Source organism: Sinocyclocheilus rhinocerous, unplaced genomic scaffold, assembly GCF_001515625.1.
Source record: "Sinocyclocheilus rhinocerous isolate Xijiao unplaced genomic scaffold, SAMN03320098_v1.1 scaffold506, whole genome shotgun sequence".
In the NCBI taxonomy this organism is placed as follows: domain Eukaryota; kingdom Metazoa; phylum Chordata; class Actinopteri; order Cypriniformes; family Cyprinidae; genus Sinocyclocheilus; species Sinocyclocheilus rhinocerous.
Genome location: NW_015647040.1, coordinates 451432 through 472304, shown reverse-complemented (window position 1 = coordinate 472304; position 20873 = coordinate 451432). Strand labels below are relative to the sequence as shown.

Genomic DNA, 20873 nt, shown 5'->3' with positions numbered 1-20873 from the left:
TTGTCTGGATGAGAAAAAAAGGCCCATATCCTCAGTGATGCCCCATGTGCTTTTGATGAAAGCCCTGTGTGTACGGTTATCTGCTCATAACGGTGGAGAATACGACTCTTATGCTTCCCCCTCCTATTATCGCAAAGCACCTGGATCAGATGCATCCTTATTATCTTAGATCTGTGCAATACTCACAAATAAAGTATATCACAGAGATGTGCTTTAAAAACCTTGAACATTGCCAGTGAATTTCGCCAGCGTTGAGACTTTTCATTTCTGGGCAGAATGAGGGCAAATAAGGACAGAAGATGTTCTACACAGTGAAGAGAGAAAAAAAAAGGGGAGGGAGGGAGTTTTTTTTTTTTTTAACCAGGGAAAACATTTGTTTTTTTTTTTTTTTACAAACGTTTTGATTTTCTCACTCAGGCATGTAGGTCTGGGTGCAGATTCTGTAGTTTGTGATTTATTATTGCTCTAGATCTCTCTTTCAATAGAAAATTGCCTTTGAGCTACCAGTCCAACAGCACTGTTACTCGTAACACCTCCTCGCCATACACACATGACTATGTAATTCTCTCCTCCACTACCTTAGTCTGCATATTTGAATGGCTTATCATGGAAAACTGCACTTGGTGGGACAATATGAATCACTGAAACAACCTATTTGGTCATCAGCAGAATATGTGAATGATACAGAGTGGAAGCGGAGAGAAGAATGGTGTTGAATGTTTTTGACTGCAAAATGTATTTATAATAAATACTATGTTATGAATTATAATTATAAATATAGAGCAAAAATGTTGAAAGGGAAATAACGGATTGGAATGGTGTTGAAGTGGAGTGATTACAGAATGCACTCCGCTCCGCTCATGTACTCCGGTCATCAGAAGGTTGTGGCATCCCTCAGCTGTGACATTCTGTTAGCATTTAATCATCAAGTGTGCAGAGACAATTCAGGGGAGACTCTAAAAGTCCATCATCCATTGTCCCTGGACTGGCTTGTTATCCATGTCATAGACAGAACATTTATGATTCAGATTTATTAGCCTTGACCCGGCGGATTATTACATAGAACTGTGCAATGTCAGGATGGTGTGATGAGTGAAAAGAGGCCCCTGATCAATACTGCTCAAGTGCTCTCCATTTAGGTAATGGACTCAGAGTCATAACTATCCACTCTGGACAAAGTGCCATAGGGTCACAGGGTGATTCTTTGTGCGAGACAGGAAAGGGATTTTCACCCACGCATTGAGGTAGAGCGAGAAGTTGGTTCCTGCTTGAATTCCCGGCTCCCTACAATTTAACGCCATTCTCAATGGTCCTCCGACTGTAATGGGCCGTTGAAGTTACGAGAGCGTACACAGCAGTGTCATTAATTTGTGGGTCAGTGTATTTGCTGTTATGCTCTTTTATTTTATTTTTTATTTTTTAAAGCAAATGACCAATATACAGACGCCCATGTTTTTATATCAGTAGAATTTATAAATGAGCTTGCTGTATAATTTCAGTGAAACAGCAGAGCTATTTAACAACTGCGTTTCCCCCGTGCTTGAAATTAAAATGGAAATCAAATGCAAACGCATAACCTGATAAACGAACAATTTTTCTTTCTTTTGCTCTTTGTCTGTCTATGTTTCTCCATTTCGGGTGACTTGTGGAATTTCCTGCTCAGGTAAGAGAAAGCACATTCCTTCATGCCTAATATACTCTGTTCATATATAATTGCTTAAATAATATTCACCCTAGAAGCCCAAGGATAAAAGCTTGTGTATATTTTGTATGTATCATGTAAGACTGCGAACAAAAAAAAAAGTTAACACTTCTCAAAGGTTTTTCATGTTAACATTAATGAATATTAATGAAAATTAATGAAAATGTTATTTTCTACATATTTCTACATAAAAATATGTTAACATAGATTAATGCTTTAGGAGCCAACCATTAAGAAAAATGTTAAATGTTATTATAAGTATAAAGTAAAATTAACCAAATAAATACTGCAATACTTTAATAATGCATAAACTAACAATCTTATTGTAACTTGTTAGCAAAAATAATTTTCTTAAGCAGTAATTTTGCCTTTTTTTAATTTTTAAAACAAGATTAGTTTAGAAGCTCAAGAAAAAAAAATGCATCTTGAATTATTTTTCAACCCAACCCATTTTTTTTTTAAGCATAAATTTAAAATTTTGTGAGGTTTTATGCTTAAAACAAGGAAACAATAATGTACAGTATGTGGAAAATAATGTGTTTTTTTAACTTTAAACCGCATAAACACATTTCATTACACCAAATACACAAAATAATGTTCTTTTTAGCAGCATCATATGACCCCTTTAATATATACAGTATATTATTTGAAAACAAGTCTTAATACCTTAAACAACTATGCTAAATTCATAAATTCATCCTGTTTGAAGAATGTTTAGACATTTTTACTGGACAGCGACAATAATATTCTGATTAAAAAAATTATTTTTAGCAGTGCGCCACCGTTTACGCCCTGTCACTCATAATGGATTAGTTCATCTTGTCCCTCACAGGTAGTGTTTAATAAAACAGCAAAACATGTTTGCCGTTAGACAACATCTGCAGCGTGTTAGCTCCATTCAATAAAAACATGTGGAAGCCCTGTAATAAATAAGCAGCCCATGGCCGCCCGCTATCAAGCCCAAGCCCAACAACATGCATTAGCCATGCCACGCTCTCTGAAAGAATGCCATGCGTCTGGAACACCAACCGGCCACAGAGACGCGGAAAGCAGATGTGCACTGGCCGGAGGCTCATCTGGCTCCCCTCTCTGAACCTGCGTGATGTGGGAGTTATTGATGGGTAGCCACCGTGTGCCGGCAGCGGTGCGGTCATTAGCGAGGTACTGGTGAGAAAGAAAGAGAGAGAGAGAAACAGTGGGAGGGTAAATGTAGGAGTGTGTGGGAGAAAAAAAAAACAAGTCTTTCAGGACTCATTCATCAAATAGGTCTACTGAACTCGTCTCTGGACATGATTTTTAGACAGACTGAGAGAGTGTGTGAATAAAAATCATGGGTATATGGCATACACTCTCTGTCTATCAGTCCTCACCTCTCAGGAGATAACAGATAGTCCTGAAAGAGGGGCTGTGCTTTATGTCAGTAGTCAACTGTTTTGTTTCAGGATTATAGAGGTTGAAGAAAGAAGCGCATACACCGTCCTTTGGGATTGATGCTTTGTCTGTCAGAAAACTAAGGTCTGGCGTGTCTTTTATAAAAGGCGCCCATTTAACGCAGCTGTCTGAAGTTGTTTTCTGTTCGTGCGCTGTTTGTTTCATGCGGAATTGATTCATTCAATATATTTTTATAGCTCTGCCGAATTCCTTATAAAAATTGAGTCCTCTCCCTTTGAAAGCACATCGTTGTTTTATTTTGGTTTGGGTCTTGTAGAAATCTGACCTTATTTGCTATTTTGTGGTTTGTGAATTCATCTGCTCTGCTGTTTTACCCTCTGTGCTCACTTTAATAGGTATTTTTTCTCAGATTTAAATATCAGGCAACTGTACAGTATGTGGAAAATAATGTGTTTTTTGAACCTTAAACTGCATAAACACATTTCATTACACCAAATACACAAAATAATGTTCTTTTTAGCAACATCATATGACCCCTTTAAATTGAGCATTAGAGCAACTGTTGGGCCAGCTGCCCTCCCTTGGGCCCGTGGAGGGGCCATGAAGAGTTCTTGCCCGCTTAGGTCAGGGTTGGAGGTGTGGAGTGATGAGACTTTGAGCTGAACCACAATCAGGGCTCATTGGTGCATCCTGCATTCCCACCAGCCTGAGGTGTCCATCTGAAGAGACAAACTGTCAACGCGGAGGGTCCTCTCCTGGGCCGCGGATTAAATTCCCACATTCCAAAGATAAACGTAGGGGTCAGTCCTCAACGTTGCGGAGGCCGCAACACATTTGCAGGTCTGCTAACGAGGGTGTGCTAGCTAAAACGCAGATATGCGTATCTCCTTTTCATGTGTCATTGACAATATCTGTTTGTGTTCACCTGTCATGGACGACTTGAAGTGGGTGTTTGGGGCCCTAGCTGCAATTTTTTAAGTTTCTAAATTATACAGTATTGAAAGGAGCCATTTGCTCAGAAAAAAAATTATTATGGTTTTCATGTTGTTTTTTTTCCATGGAATAAAAAAGTTATCTTGCCATTGTGGGAGTTTTTTTGGATTTCTTAACAAAGACGTTACACATTTCAGTCTGCAGGAAGTGCCAATCAACAATACATTTTTTTTGTAAGCTTTTCTACAGGTTACAAATTACACTCATATTTTGAGTGTGATTCATTGGCCAAAAATGAAAAAACATAAAATAAACTGTTATTAACTGTAAAATCTGATATTGTGACAGTCCTATGCCATACGATAGATTTGTCTCACGAAAAGACCTAAATTTAAAGGTGATTTTCCCCTCCACCATAGCTTTTAAAACTCATTTGCGCATGCGTTTAGTTCAAACCGTCAAACATGGTATGTCACAGTCAGTCATAGAACATTATGCTAAACATCTCCTGTGGTATTCCAGTAAAAAACCATACAGGTTTGGAAAGACACGACTAAGTAATTTTGTTCCTGAGCTTTCAGGTCTCTGCAGCATCTGATTTTCACAGTGTGCCACAGCGAAACTGCCTGTGCATGATTCATGCCGATAAATGAATGCTATTGTGCTTATTCATTCTTTTGACCTCTCGCACCCTCACATACCTTCATTCATCTTCAAACATCCATTCGAGCTCACTCCTAGAGTTTAAATTACTGGGAATTCTGAGCTGTACATGTCACAAACGTGCACGCTGAATCACACTGACATATCATCCTCAAACCTTCAGCACCGGCATCATTGGCACACTTCGTTTCCTCGTTTTCTGTTTTTGCCTGCAGCGACGTGGCATCAGATCAGTTGGTTTAGGAAACATTCACACCTGGAACAGTGCTGTATTGTTTTGCCACACCTGCAAGCAAAAAGAGGCCTCCTCTTCTCCGTCTGGAGTCTGGTCCCATGAGACCGCAGCGTAGGCCATTGATAAAACGCCCGCTTTCTATCTCTATAAACTCTCACTAGTTGAGCTCATCCCTCTGGCCTGGTCTGACAACTCAGGCTCGGTTTAGACTTTTCCATGGCATTGATTCCTGTTAACTTACGAGCGTATGTGTGTGGAACACGGCTTATTAGGCGTGAATGGAGGCAGGGACGTGCTGGGGAATGTGTTTGTGTTTGGAAAGCTGCCTGACACTCATTTGTGAGGCAGTGAAAAACATTGGCAGCCTAGAGGTGCCTGAGCCGACTTCCCGGTCTCGTATTTCAAATCCTCTTAGATGAGGAAGATGATAGTGCTGTGAAATGGAGATGATTATGTTTACTCTAAACAATGCCTAACAACATGCACAGGGATTTTCTTTAAAGCTAGGAGTCTGTGGCATTCTCTCCTATTTGAATACAGTTTGGAGCGTCACATGTGGTGTTCTCACCCATTTTTACCTAGCATTACTGGTGGTGCGTTGTTTTTGGTTGACTTTACAGTTGTAAACAGTCCTTTAAGCCTTTAAATCTCCATCGAGAAAGAGCCACCTGTTGAGTGACAAGTATAGACTCAGAAAAAAAGAGTGTACTGAAAAGAGAATAAGCTCTTTCTATGCATGCTAGGGTGTTTCTTTCAGGCTTCTGTCATTTTGAACTCATGTTGGCATTTTCAAGCCCTTCACAGAACTGGAATTCACTAAACCTCTTTTCATTTAATCTGTTTACATTCGGATTTGAGGAAAATAGCTAAACGTGGCGTTTGTCCTCAGTAAGAGGTGTGTTTGTCTGCTGGCTGACATGTTTGGTCGAAATGGTGTTAAATGGCTCAGCTGGAGTGACTGAAATAAGAAAGACCTGGCAACCAACATATAAGCCTCCACACAGCACACCGATGCTCATTAGGCACTGACAGCATCTTCAGAAAGACATGAAGAGACAGCAAGTGTGAAACTTTGGCAGTACGGACTCTGGGGGTCTGGTCACTGGCATATGTAACTGGATCCTTTGGCATGGGAATTTACTGTAGCTTGACAATATATATAAGAGTTGAACTTTTTATGTCCCTTAACGTGCCTTACATCTGTTTGGCATTTAAAACTTGAGACTTAAGACTAAGTTTTCCCCAAAATGCACTTCAGGAATAAATAAAACATTCAGGTTTTACAGCTGCTTCTTCGTCTTGTTGCCAAGCTTTATTTTGAAAGGCCTGAAGGTCCAAAACCTGAGCAGGAAGTCTTAAATTCAGGGATGTGGAGGAGGAGGAGGAGTTTGTGCAGCCAGATGGTGCTAAATACTGATTAAACCCTGGATCTTTGAACCCCATAGATCTCTCCAATTAGCCATTGTGTGGAGGACAGAGTGAAGTGGAGAGGGCCAGGAGGCCCCCTGTGAGTCCTTAAGCCTGGCTTTGTCACCTGACACTTCCCCCGTGCTAACAGGCCTGCAAGAGTCTCTTCAGGAGACTTTAAAACATTTGAGTGGGTGAATTTCAGTGTGACAAGTGTAGAGGGAAAGGAGCCAGCAGGCACAGAGGAATGCTAGGACTCTGCTCTCAATGCAGGAGGAACAGCACGAGTGTGCGAATGCATGTGTCTTTGTGCGCTTTCACTGTGTGGGTGAGAAAGCTCAATGAATGTTTGGATATCGCTCCTCGGTTGCTAGATCTTAGGTTCTTCCTACAGATTTTTAAATGTTTCCAGTGTCCCACATTATATCTGATAGTTGAGTCATTATATGAAACGGGTGCCTTTTGTAGTTTGATAAGGTGATTTTTTTTTTTTTTAATAATGTTTGGTATGATTATAACATTCTACCAAATAATGTGTTTAAATATATTAAATACTATTAAATATAAAAATAAAGTTTTCAAAATATGTTATATTAAATAAGACATTTGCTATATGAAGCAATCTATCTGTATATATATATATATGTATGGATTATTAGATATATAGATCATTATAGATATATATTTTAGTAATATATTATTGTTAATTTATTGTATTTTATATTTATTATTATATTTTATTTATTGCATATTTATTTATATAATTATTTTTTTATTTATATTTATTAATATATGTTAGGAAAAGAAATATCCACTTTTCAATTGTCAGTTGTTCACTATACAAATTCATTATAACATTTTATCATTGTCCCCTTCTGTCTGTCTGTCTATTTGTCTATCTATCTATCTATCTATCTATCTATCATCATATGTTTATATAGATGAGGGACACAAATGTCACCGGATCTGTTGAATCCCCCTATTTTTCCCATGCTTTATGTCCCTCTTTGACCTCTCCTGTTTCTTTTTATAAATCCTGACATCTGTCCTCCATCATGTAGTATAGTGTCAAATCTCTTGTTAATGCTGACCTGCTTTCAATTAGTTTGGAGAGAAAAGAGGATTAGCTCTGTTTTACCTGCTGCAGGAAAAAAGCCACATCATTGGTCTGCCTGTGACAGCACTGCTTAAGATCTTTCACTGAGTCCATCAATACTGTGCAGGGCGGCTTGCCAAGACCTGTTTCTCAAATAAGCCCGTGTTCCATTCACACTCGCTCAGAATGCAACCCATACCTGCCTTTGTGCGTACCAGGCTCCAAGTCAAACACACACACACACACACATACAGGTAAATCCCACTTACCACCCATCTGTAAACTTCACCCTCCTTCAATATGTTGACTGTGAGTTGATCGCTTCTCCTTCTGGGGCTAAAAGTAATTCCTCTGAAGGGTAAATAAACTGGGAAAGCCTTTGTCTAGTTAACTCAAGGTCAGCAGAAATTGCCCAACAGACTGCTCTCTATACCTGTTGAAAGAAAAATTCACCCTTGATTAAGTAGAAACCTGAAGCCTTTCGGAACAAACAAGAATGTTTCCATTACAACACCTTAAGGACCATGCGTATTCATCAAATGTTGTTCAAAAGGCTTTAGTGCGCTAGCGTAAAACCTAAAAACCAAAATATCACGCCAGCGAAATTGCTCTCAGAGTCATTCTACAACTAAACAAGGATCTGCGTGTTGAGTTCCTGTGTTGATAGACGCTCGGAGAACAGCCTGTTGAGAACCGCTGTATGCGTGTTAAGTGCACACTAAAAACTCAGTAATGTCTGTTGACTGATGCCTGTTCGCACCATTTTCATGCTTCCAACAGCCCTCTGGATGCTGCGGTTTGCAGAGCGAGGCCAAGTTGCTATCTCTTCATACATCACTAAATAGCTCGTGCTGACATTGAACCTACACAAAAGCTGATGCCCATGCTTTTCTTAGAAACGCATAATAAATAGCTCCCCCACCACATATGATTGTGCCCATTGAAAATTATCCATTGTTAATAACAGAGCAATTGTAAAACCTGTTTTATTCATTGTAGCAGAATAAGTCTTTATTATGTGGGGTCAAGGAGGCTTTGCTTACAGGCAAAAGCTGTAATAAAGTCATCTGTCCGTTTCCATGTGGGGATGAACATGCCTGTCATTCAAAGAGGTTGTGTATTAATACACCGCCCGCACTAAGTGTTAGCCTTGCCACCTCCTCTCCTGGCCTCCCTCTTATGCTGTCTGAGGGCCAAGGCCACTCCATCAATCTGTTAAAGCGACAACAGTGGAGGCCTTAGCTGTCTAACAATAGCAAGGTAACTACCACATACCATGGGCACGTACATGAGACCACAGATTAAATCCGGCACTGTGCTGGGATGCTAATCACTTTAGCAGGCCCAGACAGGCCACTGAAGACACAAATATGGATTATGATATTGACAGAGGACATTAATCGGGGTTGATGCCATATTTAATTTGATGGGAATGCAAACGAGGCTGTGAGCTATAGTTGGTTGTATAATTTACATACTTTTACACACATATTTTTTTTATCCCAAAAAGATTACAATTATTATATTATATATATATTAAAATTTTTATATTATATTATATTATATTATATTAACACCAATGTACAAACCATCAAACAGGCTGTACTTCCATCCTTCATAGCTCCATTTCCATTACATTTGACATCTACCCTGAATTATGTTCAACTTGACCTCAAAATTAACATTCAGAAAGCCAATCAAATTCTACATACATTCAGGGAATTTAGCATGACAATCACCTTTGCCAAATATCACTCGTCTTTGTTCAACAAAAACATCTCTGCCATGGATTGGTTACCATTGCATGGCAGCCTCTAATTCATAACAAGTACCGCAGTGTTCCATATTCCATCATATTCCACTTCATAATCCAGGATGTTATGTTGTGATGTCAATCACACAACCACAGCCCATAATAAATATTTTCCTCATGAGGACTTGTTGAACTTGGAGCCCTTGGCTCTTGAATGCAGATAGCAGAGGAAGCACCCGGAATGAAAGGAAAGCTCTCCCTCCACTAAAAACATAAGTTCAGTCAGACACGGAACGTCTTGCCGAAGAGCAATATATACTCAACTCACTGTTTATTAGCTCGATCACGGAAATAAGAAACATCTGTGTCACGGTTCCATCCCTTCATCTTCAGTTGAGACCAAGGCAGGAACACCCTGCTCTGATTTATGGAAAGGTGTTCTTGTTTTACTTTAATCACCTGTCATCAGATGGAGATTCTAAATCCTGCTGATTATATGGGCTGGGGCTGCCCATGCCCAGACTGCCTCAGTGGAGGGAAAATTAACTTTCCTGAAGGGTTCCTTCCCAGAATGCTATTTGGCAATGCTGTCCGTACAACACAATATGTGGTGCATCAGTGAGCTAATCCTTCCCTGTCGGTATGAGATGAATTCAAATGAGGTCTGGAGGTATTTCTCATCCAAAGCAATGAGACCATATCTAGTCAATACCATTGGTGCGACATATGGTACATGCATACAATTTTTTTCCCCCAGGGAATACATATTCAACTCTTTTTTTTTTTTGCAGACCAACAGCCATTTCTGGGGTGGTATTATGGCACACTGATGATATCAGATAGTAATACAATGGTACTGTTTGATTAGGGATGTCCTGAACCATACAAATAGATCTTAGAAGCACGAAATGTTAATTTTAAAGGGATTTCAAATTTACGTTCTCTCTTGAAGTCATGTGTAAAGATTTTAAAACATTCTCCTAAATTATGGCCGCATGCTTTTTAGTTATACTCAAAGTTTTCTTTGTGTGCATGTGGCTGTTTGTTGGCTCTCGGCCCTGCAGGGTGTGTTGGCTAGTGGAGGAAGCTCTGACAGGGCCGCTGAGGGTTCTGATGAACTGGGTTGGATGGGGGAGATTGAGAGCACCAGGTGTGGGGGGCCTGAGTGAGCACGGCATGCTTGGCACTCTGAGGGGGCTCTATGTTTAGATGTTACATTACGTTACATGTGCTGTTTTTTCTGGCGCTGCTGCGTTTGTTGAAGGTAAAAACGCTTCCATGCCAGCCTCTAGGCCACCCTCACTCTCTCTGCCTCCAATACTAATATAAAAACAGCATAGTTGGTCAGTGTGTGTAGTGTTTTAGATGCTGGTGGTCCTCATCATGGGATGCTGATGGGCTTCTGTCTCCACCAGGCTGCTTACCCAGCTTTTTTTGGTCAACCAGTTTGAAATAATAATAATAATAATATACATTTTATTGAAAAATATTATATTGACATATTCTGTATAAAAATCGGGTAACACTTTAATTTAATGACCAATTCTCACTATTAACTAGTAGCTTATTAGCATGCATATTATTAGTACATTGGCTGTTTATTAGTACTTATAAAGCACATATTAATGCCTTATTCTGCCTGAACATATTTTAGATCTCTTAATCCTACCCCATACCTAAACTTAACAGCTACCTTACTAAACATTAAAAAGCTGCAAATTAGGAGTTTATTGAAGCAAAAGTCAGAGTTAATAGATGTGTGACCAAAAATGTTTACATTTTAAATGTAACAATATTTTATATGTAATATTTTATCATAAACATTGTAAATATATATTTACATTAGGCTGTAGGAGTGTGTATATAGAATTCAGTTAAAAAGTTTGGATTTTTTTAAAGAAATAGGTACTTTTATTCAGCAAGGATTCATTTAAGTGGCTGTAAAGACATTTATAATGTTACAAAACTATCATGATGTATCATGAAAATATTTGCAACAAAAATATTACACAGCACAGCAGTTTTCAAAAATAATAATAGGAAATGTATCTTCAGTAGCAAATCAGCATATTAGAATGATTTCTGAAGAATCATGTGACTCTGAAGACTGAAATAATGGCTGCGGAAACTTCAGCTTTGCCATCACAGGAATAAATGTAAAAAATATTTGTGTATTTTATTTTATTTATTTATTTATTTTTTAAATATGGGTCATGTGAATCAGAAACTTAGCCTGAGTAGTGCTTCCTTATGAGCGACTAGTTGTCTTTTCAGGGAAGCCAAGACAGTCACCATACCTTCTTCGCCCACTCTTTTCTCTCATATCGTATGGTCTCACAGCGCTATGCCACCCTGATGATACATTAAAGTGTAACTTTCTGGAAAAACACCCTGGTAATACTCCCACACAGGACTTTAATAGGACATAAACAAAACGTGTTGTGCTTTAGACTATTTTAAGTCACCCGTAAATCAGTGGGAGAGCATTGTGGACAATTAGCAAGGGTTTCTGATTGAAGCCAGACTTTGTGGCTTGCTAACTGCTGCTCCTCTACTTTTAATTGATTCAACATTGTCTTGATTCAGTGCAGAGCAGCTTTGCCCAAGGCACTGTAAAACGACCCGGGCAGTTCAAGGCGCGCAATGGCCCCTCTGGGAGAAGTCAGATCTCCAGCCTGCTGTGGAAGGCAGGTTCATGTGTGCTTAGATGTCCGTAGTCTGACTCTTACCCTTTCCTCTCTCTCGCTTGTGCTGCTGAGCTGTTGCTTGTTTGTTTTTCTCAACAAATAATTTGTTCTTCGCATTTGTTTGTTTGGTGTATAAATTTCATGTCACACACTCACTAGATGAACGACCCCAGGGTCACGCTGTCATTCTATTCGTTCTCTTTTGAATATGGAGGCCTTCATTAATAATGGCTGATCCATGACCTCTGACCCTAGTTCTGACCTCACGTGGTCTCAATGTTGCATTAAGGCCACTAGAGTATATTTGGTGCCAAGCACTCATGTCAATCTAGTTATTTGAGATCTGTAAAGCATCTACTCAATATTCAGTTGCAGCAGTAAAGAGGATCCACTCAAGATAATGAGATTTTCAATCTAAACAAGCATGTTATTTATAAGTAGTATGTCTGCTTGCACTTGTCCATGAAGTTCACAAGGCCACAGGGTGTCCCATATGCAATCTTTCGCCAAGCCCACATTAATACAGACTCTTCTAGGGTTGGGTAAAAATATAGATTTTCTCATTCTCAATACTGATTCTTAAAGGGACAGTTCACCTGAGAATGAAAATTCTGTATTCGTTTACTCACCCTCATGTCATTCCAAACCTGTATGCTTTTTTTCTGTGGAACAGATAGAACAGATAAATCTTTTCTGTTCTGCAGAAGGTTTAGAATGACATGAGGGTGAGTAAATGATCACAGAACTCATTTTTGAATATTTATGTTTACGTTTTTTTCCACCAGTGTAACCTGATTCCCCCAAAAATTACTCTTTTATTTTTTTTAATTGTTTAAAAAACACTGAGATTTTTTTTCATATGTAACCAAACTGACATTACTGAAATATACCCAAAAGAAATCAGAACTCAATCTAAATGAATCAAAATCAGAATCAAGTTGAATTGAGAGATTGTGAATGCCAGATATGAAAGTCAGCCGTTTAGATACATTTGTTTGTGTGTGTTTATGAACCCATAGGATTAACCATTGTTTGATGAGTGACATATACCATACGGCACTCCACTAATCACAATGACACAAGAGCGGAACGATTAACCTGTGACATCGTGAATACTTTCCACATATCATACTTGTTAGACAAGTACACTCTCATCCAAGACCGATAGTCCCGTTCTCACTCACTCATGTTCGGTTGCTTTCTTCTATCCACACATCCGTCCTCAAATATCTATACCTAAACCCAAGCCTCTTTTTTTTCTAATCTACTGCTGAATGTCCTTTTCCAATGTTTCTGAAATATGGACATGCCTCCCACAAACACCAATATGTTTTTAATGTAGAGAACCATATATCTTGTCTCTTCAAGAAAATTTCACAAGGAGTGTTTTCCATGGGAAACTCACAGAGAGGTGGCTCTTATATGCATGTTTTCTCCCCTCCTTCACCTTCATCCGTCTTTTGAGGCGTTTGCCAAGCCAGCACAGCTTGAAGTCCTGGCAGGCCATTGTTTGTCTGTGATGTTAATGCTTCTGGGCAGACATTCTTTTGGAAGGGGTGAATGAGTGATATCTGAGGCGTTGGGAGATGTACTGTTGCCTCCCCACTGAATGATGGGACAACTGCTCCACGGCTGGCCCGAGAGCTGTAACCCGAGGAGGAGATCCTCCATCTGTGCCACTGTGAAAGGCCTGGAGGGCTCAAGGCTTAGCTGACCTACACCCCTGGGAGTCACGTCAGTCATTGCCTCAAGCGCGCCCTCTGCAGGAATTTGTAAGGTGGTGCGCCTAAAGGGATAGTTCACCCCAAAATTACTCACCCTCATGCGGTTCCAAACCTGTATGACATTCTTTTTTCTAAACACAAAAGGAGATATTTTGAAAAAAAATTGTCCATACAATTAAGTCAATGGAGTCCAAAACAACATCTGCAAAATATATTCTTTTGTGTTCCATATAATAAAGAAAGTCATACAGGTTTGGAATGTTGGAGCATTTGAATTATCATTTTGGTGAGTTTTCCCATTAAAAAACAATAATGCTGTTTTGTCCTGAGGCATGTCTATGTCAGCTTGATATTTTTGCCCATTTCTTCAGTTCTAGGGAAAATAAATGCCAGCTTCTTAGAGTTCTTTTGATTTAATTGGCTTCCGTTGGAAATTCTTGAGTGAAGAGCCTCCTTCATTTTTCATTCCATTGTTAACTCTGAGGAGTCTGACCTTGGGATGAACCAGCTTTAATCATGTATTCCATGAGCCCTCTGCCTCCCGGTGTCCTGCCTTTCTTTAAACTCAGGTCTGCCCCGGTCATCACCCATAACCCTCTGCTTGAACACGTAGAGAAAGAGCGATGGAGAGAATCAACTGAATAGGAGGATTATTGTTATGGGAGGTTTTTGTTGTAGGACTTGTTCTGATGCAGCCATGTGCCATGTTTGTGTTAGTAGCCTTGATAGAAACAGCTAATGAGCTTCTTTTTTAATCCCAATGATGAATTGGCACAGCATTGTGTGGTTTATTGACCAGCTGGCCCATCGCTCTTCAAGCGCATGAAAGAAAGCCCAACATTGATGAGCTGTTTGTCTGTTATTGGGTTTAATGGGGTCAGATATCTTTATAACCCACTGGAGCTCATCTGATACACATTGAAAATGAAATGCTGAGGTGGCATTTGATTTAGAGGCCACGTAAGAATATTATAAAGTGACACAATGTGACTCAATCCTCTCACTCATTGATTTTTCTGACACCGACATAGAAAAGCACTCTGTTGCCTTTAGGTGTTGTTGTCCAGAGAGCTAATATGTTGTTGTCTGGTCCTCTAACTTTGTGACCCAGGGGAAATAGTTATTTAGTATCATCTAGCAGAGATATTTCACATGATAGACAGGTGAAAGGACATGAGCTTTGACTCAAATCACATTTCACAGTGTATTTATGTGTTTGGCAGATGCTTTTATCCAAAGTAACTTACATTGCATTGAAGATTTACTTTTTTTTTTAAATCAGTTCACGCATTCCCGTGAAATGAACCCATGATCTTTGCATTGATAGAGCCACGACTCTACTATTTTGTGACTAATTTAGAGCTTAGTTTAAGACGATGAATGAAAAAAAGGGTGACACTCTAAAGTAAGGGCCAATTTGTTTACAATAGTTAATGCATTAGGTATCATGAACTAACAATAATGTTACAGCAGATAATGTAAATATACTGTTTATATTGTTTATTGTCAATTCATGTTTGTCTATAATACTTTAAATAATATAAAATTACACTACAGTTCAAAAGTATGGGAAATTAATACAGCAAGGATGCATTTAATTGATCAAAAATGACATTTGTAATGTTACAAAAGTAAATAAATTCTGTTCTTTTGAACTTTCTATTCATCAAAGAATCCTGCAAAAAATGTATTATTGTTTCTACAAAAATATTAAGCAGCAAAACTGTTTTCAACACTAATAAAAATAAGTAATGTTTTGACTCCAAATGAGCATATTATTGAAGGATCATGTGACACTGAAGACTAGAGGAATGGCTTCTGAAAATTCTGATTTGCCATGACAGGAATAAATGACATTTTAAAATACTGTAAAATAGAAAACCGTTATTTTTGTAAGATACATCTGTCAAAAACAATAAATCACACCACCTCAAACTTGTGGTTGAACAAATGGTTTGGAATAACTTGAAATGTTAAATATTTGCTGGTATACGTAAAATTTTAATTAACCAACATTTATAAATGCTAGTTTATTAAAGCTAATGCATTAGTGTTAAATAAATTACCTACGTTTTTCTCTAGACACCAGTTTTGGAAAACTGTAGAACTGTGTTGAATTTTGTCAATACTAGACTGAATCATTCCACTTTAAAAGATGACAGGAAACACAAGAAGCCAGTAAATTTAAATAAGGAAATAGCTTTGTTTTTGCCAGTACCCAATGACAAAGTAAAAAGACGTTTGCATGTTACACACTTTCAAATGCCAGATTTTGAGTTGGAAACATTGGACTGCGTGATCACTCAGGAAGTATGTTTTTCACAGCTGAGATTTTGCTTTCCATTCAAATGATGTAGCTCCCAAGAGTAGTAAACAATAGTTGTTCAAAAAAGCCCTAGTGCTTGCAGATTTTGAGCAGCATCTATACACATCCACACACACACTCTGCACACAATCCACCGCCAAGCCGGCCAAACCTACAGGGAAACTCAGTATTCCAGCAGTGCGTTTGAAATCCACATAATGATAATCTGATAGGTCTCGAGCTCCATCTGCTCTCAATAGTCTTTTATTGTCCGTAATGTGTGGAAATCTTTATGTCAGTGTGCCCAGCTGTGCTTCTGTCCACAGCAGGATCGCAATGCTAACCTCACATTAGCCTGGAAGCTCATCTGGCTCTCCCCAGGGTTCCTGCTGGGTGTCCACAATTTTACACCCTGAAAATTCCCACCGAATCCTGGGCGTCCTTCACGTTTAATCCAGTCACCAGCCCACAATCACGTTCGCTCATTTTTGGTGTAAATATAATATTTTTTGCACTGACTCTAAACATAGCTGACCTGAGCATGTCCATCTTCACTAAACTCTTATGGAGCCTATGGGAGTCTATGTTTTTTAAATCACTTTCTTGTCGAAATGAAGTCGCATACATTCCATTGACATTCACATTTGGTTAGATCCTCAAGAGGTCATCTCGATTTACAATAAACAAGATGTAAATCTGGAATAGTTGGCCGTTTTGGCACGAGAGATGCACATTTTTTCTTCTAAAACATTCCTCGGAGTGCCATATTTCAAGCTGTCATCTCTCGCCCATGGAAAACTCATTCTTTCAGGCGTATTTAAAGCATCCACGTCAACGACAGGATTATGAATTTTCCTCGTGATCCTCAGTGAGCCCTAGCGGACTCGGATTGGATGATTTACGTGCTTTCACATTTGCGGTAATTGCTCTCAAATAAGTGGCTTCCTCCAGAAGTGGCCTTTCTGTGAAGTAGGGCCTCGATGGCTCGTAAAACATACGAATGAGAGTAACTGAATCGCTAATATTTCATATCATATATACTCACTTGCGGCCTCTCGCTTTTCTTTTTGTCACAGGTTCTACCGAGGAGACTACCACATTGATGTCTGCATTAACGATTATTTGGACGTATACTGTCCCCACTACATTGACACGGTCCCTGAGAAGAAAATGGAGCACTACGTCCTCTACATGGTCAACTACGACGGCTACAGCTCTTGCGACCACACGGCGAAAGGTTTCAAGCGTTGGGAGTGCAACCGGCCTCACTCGCCCAACGGGCCGCTGAAGTTCTCTGAGAAGTTTCAGCTTTTCACACCATTCTCACTGGGATTTGAATTTCGGCCAGGCAGAGAATATTACTATATCTGTGAGTATCATGTTGATTTTTCTTTCTTTTTTTTGTGTGAAGTGATTTGTATCTCAATTATGTTTTATGATTTCTATATCCAAAACCAGACGCTGTGCATGTTAAATAGATTTGTAAGATTGGCTTTCCGTTTATACATGGAAAAAGTTGCATTGCCTGGAAAAGGATGTTGTATTAGCGTCCTCACGGAGGATAACGCAACTCAAGTCTTGCATTTAATGGTATACTTTTAAGATTAATTACGAATTAATTAATTAGTCTGATTACGAGCATTAAGGAAGTGAAGGCATTGCCAAGTATGACTTTGTTTTTCAGGAGTCTTGGCAAACAGGCTACAAGGAAAACATGAACCTCAGGGAAAAACATCTTGGTCTTCCTCTAAAGAGTCTTTGTTACAAACTTCTAGTCTCAGCTTTCGTTTGCTCGTGAGAGGGCTCTTAAAAACAAGCATCTAAACCCATGTTTTTACAACTGGAGTCAGATCCCTACAGGGCGGGAGTGGGAAGACAAAATAAGGCACAGGAGTGGTCCGACTGCTCAGACTGCTCAGGGCCGCGATGGGTTCATTTATGCCGGCGCACACGTGAGATGTGGAGCGTTTAATTTGGCGGAATCCGACCTGATGATCTGACAGATCTCATGGGCGCATAAAACGATGGACATGTTTTTATGAGATGTGAAAGGAAGGAATAGGAGAATGAAGAGGGGGAAGTAATAGAAACAGTGGATAAGTGCATGGAGACTGAGAAAAAAGACAGATTGGAATGCACGGTACATAGCATTTAGGGGTTAGATCCCAGCAGGAGATATGGATGTTTTGCATGAATGTTTTGCATCTATCTGAGATGTTGCAACATAGTAAAATGTACTTTTTTCCCCGAAGGCCTGTGAGTAAGAATAATAGGATGGGAAACATCTCGACTAAAGTGATGGAGCTGTCAGATACTATGAGGGGTTTTACAGTTAATACGAGTTGGAAAACAAGGATTCATAGCGCACACGTCTCACTCCTGTGTGACTCAGTGTCATGATTCCACTGTTATGGGCTCTCTCAAGAGAAGAGGAAGTTTCTCCATTTGTACGGAATTACGAGTAAAGGAAACAAAATAAACAGCATGCCAGTCTGCTCAAGTTGAAGCATAGCAGTTTAGAGTGATTGCACAATGTTATCTCAAGTAGACAGCGGCTTTCAGTAACCTTGATCATATCAGGAACTGTTTTAAACTAGAAATAGAAAGCAGAAAATATTTGAGTATATTGTAATACCAAGCTATTTGAATAAATTAACAATTGAATTTTTATATATATATATATATATATATATATATATGCATAATTAAATAAAATAATAAAATTTAAATAGCATATTATTATTATTATTTTGCTTTAGTATTTCTCTTTTTTTAACAGCTTATAATATAAGGAATTTAAGGAAAAAAATTGTAATTAAAAAGAAATTGTTTTTTTAATATAAATTGATATTTTTTACTGTTACATTTTTACAGTATTATTTACAATTAACAATATGTACCATTTCATTTTCTATTATTATTTTAGCCATTTTTGTATAATTTGATACATACTGTGTAGAAAATAATTTCACAAAATTTATGTCGATATTTTGCTATAAAAACAGTTGCTGTTTTTATATTTAATTCATTTATTTTTTTACACAATTTGATACTGTATATATTAGATTTGTATAGATATTTTAAAATACATCATGTAGCCAGAGGCAAAAAAATCTATTCATTTTAAGTCTATTTTAACCAAATTTTCCTGAATCATTCTCTTCATTAGTTTGATGTCTGCCTGTCATGATTTGGTTAGACAGAATGTCTTTGTTAGCTGGTGTGGTGGCTAATCATTCTGAGTGAGGGGTCGCTCCTGGAGAGCAGAGGGGTAACAAGCGCAGGCTCTGTGCTGTCAGTCAGCGTGCCCGGCCCACTCAGGAAGCGATCAGGGGGGATCAGAGGGCCCAGCCCTGCAGGTCAAATGTGAACATGCTCTGATGGCTGCAGTTGAACTCACAATCCTGAACGGCTCAAGGCAGCATGTTTTTCCAATATGGCCAGTGTGGAAGTCTGATCTTAATCTCAGAGGATAGAAATCCAATTTCAAGGGAAGGTTTTTAGTCGGCCTCTCCCTCCTGCGTGAGCGGGGCCAACGGTAGTGCAGGCTGTCTGATATGAACCCGTTCAAAAGCCCACGACTGCTATTTGTAGTCTAGTCCCTCCATCTTCATAATGCTGTAAGGTAGACCAGAAACATTCCCACTTTGTGCTTAAAGCAAGACCTGATTTGTAGCTTTGATAAGAATCCTGTACTTTGCGGTTTGCTTATAAGTGGCGTAGTCGCTACCTGAGCCAAACTATTCCCCGCATTACAAAGCGCTCTCAAAGCACTCAAGAATGCGTGAGAAAAGAGATAGGTGTGCATCTTAACTCAAAGACAGAGCATCTTTCCCTCATTTATCAGACTTCTCGGTTACATCGCATCTGATCTCTCAACTCATAGCTGGAATAGTGGTGTCTGGGAGGTTTATTGCCCCTGGCTGGCTCGGGTGGAGAACTACACAGGGATCTGGTGTCGGCCGTGTGGGAAAGGAGACGTGGATGAGCAGCCCGGGCCATGACAGTGTAGAGTGTCTTTGAATAAGCAGAGTTGTTGTAGTAGTCTAGTCTTAATATCTGCCAATGAGAGGTCAGTTACATGCCGCATGCTGACAGCGAGGGAATTCTGATGACTGACAGAATGAGAGTTTGTCATATAAGCCACCCATGAAATCATCTTAATACGGCCGAGACTGTTGATTATTGTCACCGTTTATGTTAAAAAATTTCAGCGAGAGCCTTGAAATTAGAGATGTGTCTTTCTTACTGGCATTGAGCATTCAGGCAGTCACATTTACAGTAATTAAGGTCCAAAATTAACACGTCAAGTGCAATTTATAAGCAAAATGGCTTTGATGAGTAAACGAGTTACTTGCCAATGACGGGTAACTTTATAAGGAACTGTAAGAGTAACAGCCTGTCCTTGAACAAAACTGTTTACTAAAGAAACGTGAAATATTTCTTGTGATAGTGATAAAAGTGATAGTCCACCCCAAAATGAAAATTCATTCATCATGTACTCACCCTCAAGTTGTTCCTGTTTCTTTATTCTGTGAATCATAAAAGATGATGATTTTAAAGGGGTCATATGACGTTGCTAAAAAGAACATTATTTTGTGTATTTGGTGTAAAGAAATGTGTCCACATACTGTAAATTATTGTTTCTCCTCTATGCCCCGCCTTTCTGAAACAGTGCGTTGTGATTGGCCGAATTCCTCAAGCATGTGACGGAAATGTTACGCCCCTTACCATACTGTGATGCCGTGTCCCGGCGCGACGAGACAAAACCAATAAAACCCATTATAAATGAGGCACTTGTTTCATCCAGTGGGGACATAATTACTGATTATAATTACTAATTAAAAAATTGCGTTGCATCGCGCCTCGTAAACATAAAACCATGTCTGCATTTGTGATCGGAGAAATGACAAACAACAAGTGCTACTCTACACTGCTCAAAACTCGCGTTTGAATCGTCAGTGGCAAATCCTTTA

At 39.1% G+C, this 20873-nt stretch overlaps 1 protein-coding gene across 1 annotated transcript in view; it reads left to right on the top strand.

Annotated features, from left to right (window-relative positions):
- The window catches only part of LOC107708530 (ephrin-A5b-like), a 49881-nt gene that overhangs the window by 22276 nt on the left and 6732 nt on the right, over window positions 1–20873 (top strand). Inside the window, exon 2 of the mRNA XM_016512790.1 lies at window positions 16974–17266. Within this exon, the coding sequence (XP_016368276.1) occupies window positions 16974–17266 (293 nt within the window). The remainder of the gene's footprint in view (window positions 1–16973; window positions 17267–20873) is intronic.